The sequence below is a fragment of the Talpa europaea genome (genome assembly GCF_964194135.1).
Source record: "Talpa europaea genome assembly, chromosome: 3".
NCBI lineage: Eukaryota > Metazoa > Chordata > Mammalia > Eulipotyphla > Talpidae > Talpa > Talpa europaea.
In genome coordinates, this window is record NC_140069.1 from 16,766,814 (window position 1) to 16,777,943 (window position 11,130).

General features: G+C 35.7%; 1 protein-coding gene across 5 annotated transcripts in view; it reads left to right on the forward strand.

Annotated features, from left to right (window-relative positions):
* The window catches only part of EIF3H (eukaryotic translation initiation factor 3 subunit H), a gene marked incomplete at its 3' end in the record, with an annotated part of 91,645 nt that extends 83,516 nt beyond the window's left edge, over positions 1-8,129 (forward strand). For 3 of the 5 annotated variants that reach the window (XM_084229621.1, XM_084229624.1, XM_084229625.1), the window contains 3 exons: positions 4,329-4,449; positions 6,326-6,458; positions 8,032-8,129. In XM_084229621.1, coding sequence (XP_084085747.1) covers positions 4,329-4,449; positions 6,326-6,458; positions 8,032-8,129 — 352 coding nt within the window. The remainder of the gene's footprint in view (positions 1-4,328; positions 4,450-6,325; positions 6,459-8,031) is intronic. The other 2 variants (XM_084229622.1, XM_084229623.1) reach the window with 2 other exon arrangements.
* Positions 8,130-11,130: the final 3,001 nt, after the last annotated feature.

An 11,130-nucleotide genomic window follows, 5' to 3' on the forward strand; every position in this document is an offset into this window, starting at 1 on the left:
TTGAAATGACATTAATTTATAACAGTGGATAGGTTTTTAAAAATAATTTATATATATTTTCCATCATTGTTCTTTTTTTTTTTTTTAACAGTGTTTGCTTTCTTTTCTCAGGTATAGTCCCCATAGAATTTCCACCACCAGTTCACCTGTGCACCATCACTATAGTACCTTGTGTTCTTCCCGCCCTCATTTTAAGCCTCCTTCTCCCCTTCCCCTGCAGAATGTCTCTGATTTATAGTTGTCTGTTTATTTTTGTTTTGTTGTGTTGTCTTTTATTATTATTTTCCCCTGATCTCTTATTTGTTCCCCTATATTCCTCCTGTAAGTGAAACCATCCAATATTTTTCTTTTTCCTTCTCACTTATTTCACTGCGCATAATCCCTTCTAGCTCCATCCATGTTTCTGTGAATGGCATTAGTTTATCTTTTTTGATTGCTGAATAGTATTCCATTGTGTATATATACCATATTTTCTTGATCCAGTCATCTATTTTTGGGCATTTGGGTTGTTTCCAAGTCTTACCTATATAAATAATGCTGCAATAAACATAGGGGTACAGGTATCCTTTTGAATTAATGTTTTTGTGTCCTTTGGGTAGAACCCTAGGAGTGGAATTCCTGGATCATATGGTAGCTCCATTTTTAGTAGTCTGAGGATCCTCCACACAGCTTTCCATAGTGGTTGGACCAGTTTGCATTCCCACCAACAGTGTAGGAGAGCTCCTTTTTCACCACATCCTCCCCAGCATTTGTTGTTGCTAGTTTTTTTTTTTAATATGTGCCTTTTTTACTGGTGTAAGATGGTCTCTTATTGTGGTTTTGATTTGCATTTCCCTGATTATGAGGGATACAACATTGGATAGGTTTAAGGTCTGCAGTTTCTCACCTCAGCACCTGTATATATATCATACCATGCCCACCACCAAATGTTCAGTCACCATCCATCACCAACCAATAAATTAAGCCTCCTCTATCTGTCCCCCAAAACTTCCTTTCCCTCTGTTTACTGTATTCTGTTATCAGAGACTTGACTGTCTCCTTTGTATGCTGTTGGATTCTTTGTCATTAATTATCCACTATCTGGGTTTGTTTCCTGGACTTTTGATTGTATTCCATTGATCCATATGCCTTTTTAAAATTCCACTATTATACTGTTTTGATTGCTGTGGCTTTGTACTATAGTTTCAAATCAGGGACCATGATACCTTTGCTTTTTTAAATTTGATTATTCAAGGTATTTTGTGGTTTTATAGAAATCTTAGGATTTTTTGTTCTATTTCTGTGACAACTGCCATCAGGATTATAATAGAGATTGTGATGAATCTATATCTTGTTTTAGGTAGATTGGTCATTTTGGCAATATTGAATGGGGATGTCTTTCCATTTCTTTGTGTCATTTTCAGGGTACAGGTCTTTAATTCCTTGCTTAACTGTATTCATAGATATTTTTCTTCTTTTTGATGTGACTATAAGTGGCAGTGATTTTTTTTTTCATTTCTCTTACCCTTTTTATTTGCATATGAAAACATACAGATTTTTGTCCATTGTTTTTGTAACCTGCAATTTTACTATATTTGTTTACTATTCCTTGCAGTTTTTTCATGGTGTTTAAATTTAGAGTTTTCTATATATTATATTATGTCTTACACATATAGTCATGATTTTATTTCTTCCTTCCCAGTCTGGATACCGCTCCCTTTTTTTCAGTAACCGAATGTCTTGGTAGAATTTTCTACTTGTCACCATCTACATTTCATTCTACAAACTGATCTTACAAATATTTGCAGATTTCTTTGCAATGGTCTATCCTGTGTTTTTAGAGCTCACACTAAAATAAGAGATTCCTTATTATTTTATCACTGGATGTTGTAGACTCAAACATTTAATATTGTTGATAACCTTTTCTTCCTAAAATTCTTTATTTGGAGTCTGTGAAACTACAATTCTTTTGAGTTCTTCTTCTTCACAGTAAACTCACTTCTCTTCAACCCCCATATCAGTGTTCACCAGGATCTGTCTTTTCTATGTACATTTCTGAAAATATTCCATCTTTTTTTTCATGTCTTTGGCTGTCTTAGGTGTGAACCTCATTATTTCTATTCCTGATCACTTTTGCAGGCTCCTAACTTCCTACTTTTAACCTTTTCTTCTTTCATTGTAGTGGTCTTGCTAAATATGAATTGAATGATCATATTACTCCTTTGCTTACAATTTTTGGCTAGTTTCCCATCGCTCTTACAATAGAATCTCAACGTTATGTGTGCTATGCCTGTTTTGTGTCATTTCAGTTTCATTGCTCTGTTTTTCCCCAGTCTTCCTCTTTTCTTTCGCTACTGGTGTACTGAGTTCCTTGTCGTTCATGCCAGAGTCTCCAAACATGCTGCCTTCATTCAGTATCTCAAGATTGTTTTGGCTGTTCGAGTTCTTTCGTGGTTGCATAAGTGTCCCTTCCCACCTTCTTTGTCTGTATTACCTTTTCAAAAACTCGGCTTTCAGCTGTCAGGTAAATCTGTAAAGTCTCATCTGATACTACCAAACTATTTTATGCTTTTGTCATCCCATCTATTATAGCAGTTACCCCACTATGTGGTATCTCTTTATCCTTTCTTCTCACTAGAATGTGTTGAGTACAACAGTGTCTTGCATAATTTAATCTTTGGTATCTAGTAGAATGACTAGCAAAGTATGTGTTCAGTAATGAGTTGAAAGAATGGGTATGAGGACACACAATATTGTTAAGTTTTAATCCTGAAGGTATTTGGAAAGCAGTATAGCTATAATCAATGAATCAAGACATTTGGCTACCTAGTCAGTAAAAAACTAATTTCTTTACCTTGCACCAGTCACCCAAATACTTAATTATGGGCAAATTGAAATCAAGCTATTAAGAAATTAGACAAAAGCAGAAGTGAATAACTAATCTGGCTTCCAAGGAAGTATTTTAATATTAAAAGTATGTGAGTCACAAATTTATAATGGAGTAAAATAAATATGAATTAAAACTTAATTTTAAAAAAGCATTTGATTTCCATACAGATTAAATCATCAGACTGAGTCACTGGGCTAAAGCTTTATAGTAGGGTCAGACCTGAGATTAAAAGATAAATTCATTTACACATACCCGTTTTCTCTTCTTCCCACAAATATGTACAATTCCAGAGCACCATTTACTTTGGAATTGAGGGGTCTCATTTACACAAGCTATCTTGTGTGGTGTTGCTAGTGACTTCCCATATGTGCTTGTCTAACTTCCCTAATCTATCACTGTACTGTAGCTGTGCCTGGCCTCTTTTATCTGCCCAATACTTGTTCGTATGATGCCTTTAGCACTTGTGCTTTCTTTTTCTATAGGACTTTTTGCATGGCTGATTCATTCCAATCTTGTGCTTTCAGCCTGTCATCTCTTCAATGCAATACTCTGACCATACTAAGTCTCTGTACCTCCCCATCCCTTCTTCTTTCCCCCAGGCAGTTGTAAACTCAGTGAAGGACCTCAAATGTCTCATTCACTACATTTCCCTACTTACTAATGCTGAGACTGACACATAATAGATATGTAGTAAATATGTTTGAAATGAATGAATGATTCCTGTTTGTCAGCTAGTTATTTTTGCAGTATATATGTTTAGTAGCAGGCTTTAACCATGGTAGGAGATAGTTACAGATAGAAATCACTTACGGTAATAATCATTAACATCACATAAGATTTTGGTAAATGAGCTGTAACAGAAATTTCTAGAGAGGAAAAGAAGTATGAAAAATTATTATAAATTCTAGGAAAGGCGAGAGGAAAAGGATTCCTCTTCTCCTGACTTTGCATAATAAATGCTGTTTTTGCTCTTTTAGAACCTGCTAGATAGAGGAATCTTATGCCAGAAGTCTTAGTATATTCACATAGTTCTTCTTTTCCGATGGATGTTGATTTAAATTCTCTAACAGAGACTGGGGGTGTTAAGGAAAAATGGTATAGGAATACTGAATTTAGGGTAAACATGGTTGTCTATAACTTGTGTTATAGATCTTTTGCTAGATATGTTTAACATCCACCCCATACCCACTAAGCAGTCACTTACTGCGACTACATTTATATCCTCTGACAATAAGAAATGAACTATTTAAAAAAAAAAAAACCTTTGTAATTGGTTAAGAGTCAATAATAAGGTTTAACAACAAGCTGACTCATTCTTTTTCCTTTCTCTGTGTGTGTGCGCGCGCGCGCGCATTTTCATTCTTGAAGCAAATAGATCAGTTTAATACCTTAGAACTGTTAAGAGGAGTACCAGAACTATAACTTGAAAGGATGATGTGTCTGCATCTTTATATTTCAGCAATCATTTGGGGAAGAATCTACAGTTGCTGATGGACAGAGTAGATGATATGAGCCAAGATATAGTTAAATATAACACATACATGAGGAACACGAGTAAACAGCAGCAGCAGAAACATCAGGTTGGTATTATGGAAAAAATCAACATAGTTTGTTTCTAAGTACAATCCTTCAAAAGAGATCTTCAGAATGCTCTAAATTATCTTTGATAAAGCAATGACTGTTAGCTAGTAACTCTATCATAGTTAAAAACATTATTCTTGGCATAGTATGTTTGTTCCTAATGTATTATTTACAAGTTGTACTTAAAAATACCTGTCTTAAAGAGAGCCAGTGTATTAAACTCAGATTGTAATGCCAAGGTTATGCAAATAAGAGATACATTTATTGAGAAAATCAGAGGCAAAGAGATTCTAGAGTGTCACAGCTCATTTCTTTACTAACTATAATTGGTTTGGTAGTGGCTCATTGCAGCATAGTTAGCAATCTTCATTTCATTTAAAAAACTGAGCAATTTTGATAGGGAATAATAGACCAACTGCTGTGAAATAGATAGTATAATACAGATAAAAATCCTAGAATTACCTGAATATTCTCTGATGCACATATATACTGTTATGGCCATTTAACCTTTACTTTATTAGTGTTACCTGAAGGCCACATGATTTTCACAGTTCCTAGAATGTTACTTTTGGACTATATTGCTCTGAAGAGTTCTTAGCATTTGATTCATAGAAACGATTTGATTCTAGTGTGTTTATCTGTGAAAGTATTTGTATATGACTGTTCTCTGCTCATTAAAGTGTACTTTAAAGTAGGTGTTAGTAAATACAGAGTTCTGAGCACTCCTAAATGATTCTGGGAATATTTAAATTTTTTAACGTCTAAACTCATTTAGTAGAATTTAAAGTACTTTATTTCTATCATGTTTAGAATTGTTAAAAAACCCAAATTCATAGCCTCTCCCTTTTTAGCTGAAAAGATGGTGGTGAAAATCTGATAAACTGAGAGAGGGAGTCGGGGAAGGAAAGACTCAATTCTGTCCTCTACTGATTTTTCCTTTAGGAAGGGACTTAACTGGGGAGGGCGGGGAGTGGGTGTCAAGGTGACCCGTCACCTGTGAGAGAGTTCGTTTGGAAACCAATCTTACAGATACTTGCAGGATTATAATATATCTTAAAATTTTGCACTAGACATTCTTACCAGCACGATTCCTCCTCTGCTTTAGAGGTGTCCCGCTTCTACTCACATAAACCATGTGAGTGTAAGAATCTTTGCAAAGTGAGTTGCCACCCTTCTTTGGAAGGAAGGGTCACCTTTTTTTCCCCTTGATTTTCAGAGGAATCCGAGGACTAAAATTTTTACTGATTCACCTTGGATTCTCATCTGACTTTTTAAGTCTGCATGTGGATTGTTATTTCTTCTGCTGTTAAAAGTAATCCACAACTATTAGCTCTTGATAATAATTTGATCGAGACCTTTATATGTAGTCCTGTCTTCTCCTTAGAGAATCATAGCAATCGAGAGTTAGAAACTTTTTGAAGCATCATCTAGGATAATATTCATTCTTAAAGAGCTAAAGCACAGATGATTATCCTTTAAGAATAGCAAATTAATAATTATTATAATAATAATAGTATAATGTAATAAGATCATTAGTATTACTGTTATTTTAAGTCACTAGAGAGAAAGTTGCAAGAATTCTCCAATATGGTAGTTCATTACGTAGCTTTTAAAGATGAATCATACTTGTAATTTTGTCATTTATTTTATTTTCATAAAGAGTAAAGTTATTCCCATTTACTCTAATCAGGGGCTTCTTTGCCTAATTATCTTTTACTGTTTTCATATTTAGCATCTCAGAAGCTACAAAGAATATAAAACTGAGATTGAGATTCAGAGCAGTGGGGATTTGCTGGTTTTGTCAGAAAGGGAGGTCTTTTTTTTTCCTGTGCAGGTGGAGAAAAATAACCAAATTGTGTTCCCTCTGAATATTAGTATCAGCAGCGTCGCCAACAGGAGAACATGCAGCGCCAGAGTCGTGGTGAACCCCCACTCCCTGAGGAGGATCTTTCCAAACTCTTTAAACCACCCCAACCCCCTGCCAGGATGGATTCTCTGCTCATTGCAGGTATTGTTGCCCAGCACAAAACATGGCTGGTTTTCTCTGATCTTTAGGAAGCAGATGAGAGTGAAAGATTTACAAATAGAAATATGTCATAAAAGCTAGTATATTTTAAATAGTTGAATGGTGAATTTGAACCTAGTGCTTTCTAATTCCTGGAATTTAAGAGTTTGCCAGTCTTTGTTATTTATATGGCCCTTTTATTACTTTACTCATTTTATTTTTTTTAAAGATTTATTTATTTGTGCATACAAGAACTGGGGTACATACCAGAGGTGTTGGGGCAGGGGAATTCACCAGAGACAGAGTGGGGAACAGAACAGGCGGATTGACTGAAACACGCTGCTGAGGGGAGCAGCGGGTGAGAGAGGAGAGGTCTGCTGCACCATGTAGATTATCTCCCTGGCCAGGGATTGAACTCATGCTACAGTGGCTGCCTATAGCTTCATAGTGCTGCAACTTAACGCTTTGTGCCACCAGGGAGTCCCCAGTACTTTATTCTTTTTAAAGGTGACATTACAAACATTCTAGAATGAAAAGATTTTATTTGAGTTAACTCTTATAGGGGCCAAGAAAAAAAAAATGTCGTCTGGTATGGCAAAAAGACTGTTTAGCTTAAACCTCTTACCTTTCACCTGCTAGTCTAGCATTGAGCCAAAGTCTATGTGGTATTTGAATTAAACTGAATTTTCTAACTGGAAGTAAAGTATTCCCCTTACTTTTAAGTTGTTACAACATGAGCGTAATCTGTATGGGCTGGGAAATGTAACATTGACCATACCTTTAAGTGAGAGAGCTCTTATGCCCTATGCTAGGTCTTCATTTTGAATAAATAATATTTATGCTCTCATTTAGCTATAATAGCCTTATTTCTGTTTAAATGTTGTTAAATACTATTTGATACAATAAGCCAACTGTCTATGAAAGATTTGTTAGCATGAAATCTATTCAAAGTTGATCTTCTCCAATTTTTCAATTGTAATTTTAACGTGGGGGGAAAGTCCAAATTCCTTTTAAACTTTCTAGTACATATATAAATTAAGTTTGGGAAACTAATACACATTCCTTACTTAAGTTCTAGTCCAAGCAGAATTTATTTCTTATACTTTCAAAATTGTATAACTGTTGTATCAGATTAAGACTTAAAAAGCAGTGATGGAGCTCTTTCTCCAGCTCTCTCTGCTCCTGCTTTGTATTGTCTGGGGAACGAGCCGTTAATATTTCCAGAGTATGGACTAGAAACTATACATGTTCACATGGAGGTCAGGTGGGCCAGGCTAGCTTGCAGTTCTTTTTCCTTTCTACCTGGCCACAGAGGGCCAGTATTTTTTTTTCTTACTTCTTTCATAAGGTACAGTGTTGATAAATTGTAGTTTTCTTCATTCTCCATGTAAACAAGAGTGGAAGGTAGCTTATTTCCAAAAGAACTTATTTTTTATTATACCAGATGGGAAAATAGAATTAACTCCTGCAAGCTCTTAATTCAAAAATTATGTTGATTTTCTTGGTTTGACTAGTGTTCTAGGTCATTTTATAATTTGTGGAACATTATGACTCTCTTTCTTTCCCAAATGTACAGGCCAAATTAACACTTACTGCCAGAACATCAAGGAATTCACTGCCCAAAACTTAGGCAAACTCTTCATGGCCCAGGCTCTTCAAGAATACAACAACTAAGAAAAGGAAGTTTCCAGAAAAGGAGTTGACATGGACTCTTGTATTCACACTGGGGCAACTTTTGGAAGAAATATATTTGCATATTGAAAAGTCTTTCTAGCCAGTAATAAAATTAAAATTGAATAGTCTACTGCTTGATCATTTCATTTCAGACATATCATGTCTACCGTATTGCTTTTGTTCTGCATATCCCCGTTTATTTCCAAGAGACAAAACAAGCTGCATCAGGCTCATGCTTACAGGGTCCATCACCTTTGCTGCCTCTGAGGTGCCACATTTTTACTATACAGTCCAGGGCTGCTTACTTCCTTTCCTGACCCAGAGCCCTGGCACCTTCTATTAATTCTTATGCTTCATCGCTCCCAAATGAGCACCCCTCAAAGCCCAGGCTTCATGTTTGTGCAGGGAATCTTGTCCCTCGCCCCAGAATGGCTTGGCATACTTTCCATAGGTCCACCTTTTCATTTCTTCAGGTGATCGTTGAGCAGTCCCCCTTCTCATAGACCATTGGGCACAGGAATTAAAAAAGAACTCATTTTGTGTGAAAAATGATATTTATTCCTTGTATGTTTTTGTGTTTAGGTCTTCATGTTTTTATTTTTCATACCATGATATATAATTGTAATCGCAAGTTTTATGAATGCGAAAGTAGAATTGGGGGACAGTTTTTATATCAGAGATAAAGCTATTTTAATATTTTGTATTTGAATGCTTATCAGAGATCCTGCTGTGTATATAACGCCAGAATCAGTGAGATCTACCACCCTGGTAAAGGTGTGCCTTGAGACTCATATGGTCATATTCACTTTGAAGGCATGACCCATTGGAGCATGATCAAAGGAATGGAGAATTGAGGTTAAAAATAAATTGGGGGGGGGTCATTATTTTGAAAGGACCACTAGGGCTCCACTATTAGGCAACCGTTTTGAAACCTGGCTCTTTTCCCTTTAGTGTGATCTTAGACAAGTTGTTTAAACTCACTGTGCCTCACTCTCCTCATTCAGGTGAGGTAAGGGGACAAGTGTATTACCGTACTGGGTGAGTGTCATTGTTAGAGAAATATTGGGGAGTGTGTAAAGCGTGGTTGGTGGGAAGCAGGCTCTCAGTATGTATTGTGCTGAGGGGCACACAGCTATCTACACAGGATATTGGGTTGCCAGTAAGACTTTACACTTAAAAGACTCAGGGCCTTGAGCATTCTAGAATCCAAGTACTTGGCTCACATGTGTAATAATTTCCTAGAGTGAATTCCTAGAAGTGAGTTTAGTGGTCACAGGGTATATAAAGTTGTAGGCGTCTTTCCTATGTTGCTAAATTGCCTCCAGGAAAGGTGGTATTGATTTGTACTCCCACCGAGGGTGATTCCTTATTTGAAGGAACACTTATTTGAACACTTACTTGAATATGACTGTTAAGTAGAGGGGCATATATAGATGAATCTAGTTATGGTCCCTGCTCTTGTGGACTGTATACTGGTTCATTAAACAGTATTTGCCTACATTTGGAATTTTACTGTGGGGTTAAAGCATTCTTGAAGTATTAAAGAGCAAAATGAATATCAGTTCAAACAAAACCTACTTACTGCTTTCTTCATGGTTTAAGATTAACAGAATTCAATTATATTTTTCAAAGGTGTGATTCTTAAACTCCATATGACTGTTTTGTTATCCATAAATCAGAATAATATGTGAGTACACACTTAATGGAGGATTTCAATAGTTTTTGAGTTAGGAATTACTGTAGTGGGAAAAACATGTCAATGGAAATTAAATCTCCACAGTATGTAGTGTTAGGGAATAGCTTCTGTTAGCATTTGATTTGAGTGCTATATTCTGACATTTTTCAGGAACAAATACATGTGGTTCATCTTCTATAAATATTTGCAGTTTCTTCAAGTTGAAATGAGAAAAGCTCAGTACCAGAGTACCAGGTCTAATAAATCATTCACTTACCCAAGAAAAAAAGACAGAAAAGTCTAATATGTTAATTCAGTGGAAAATTAAATGTTATGAACCAAGAAAGTCAAACATATTGACATTAACCCCATAATCATTAATAACCTTTATAATGTTCTAGAAAAAGTAACATTATGTTAGTTGAAAGTGCCTAAGAATTTCTTTGTAATCTGCCCAAAGTACCTTATTCTTTTAATATCAAGGTAAACTATTTTTCACCATTTTTAGAAACTTGGAAATTAAGATGTACTTAATCTAATTAAGTTAGTGGAAGCTGGTGTGATTTCTCACAGCCTCTAAATATTTAAATTTTAGTGTCTTCTAAAATGTTACTATATTGTTCAAACTGTTTGTAACATTCTTTAGAAAACCGCTATCAACTTCATTTTCTAACTATGCTGGAATTAAACTGTGGATATCAAAATGTGAAAAATCTTTAATTTTTGAAATAACAGGTTTTAGGTATACATCATTATTGAAAAAAACTTGATTGTAAGCTCCATTTTTATAGTAAACAGTTCTCATTCAAATTATGTGATGCAACATTTGTCAATGTTTTTCTTTTCTCACTGGACATCTTTTTCTATGGTAGTGCTATCATAGAAATGGGGTAAGGGAGGGCCTCCCCTGGTGGTGCAGCGGTTGAGCGCTGGGTTGCGAGGCTGTTTGCAGCCTCTGCAGCACCAGTTCGATCCCCGGCCACCGGCGAGGGTCCCACAAAAAAAAAAAAAAAAAAATGGGGTAAGGGTGCTTAAAAGAGGTAGTATTAACCTGGGGTCAGTTCACGTGGCTAGATCTTCTTTTCAATAGGTCGCAGATACATATTTAGTTTCCACATGCAACCTTTCTCTCCTCCAAAAAGTATAAGAAAACCCACTGATACTGTACTGTAAAGAAAGGTAAATATGATTTTCTCTTCATCTGAAAACTATTGCTTTTACATTAGGACAAAAGTACTTTAATGCAGGATGGGCCCATTTCCAAGTATCCTTATTTAAAGTCAACTTGATTGCAGTAGGAAAATATTCCTATTGCTTCTGGCATTT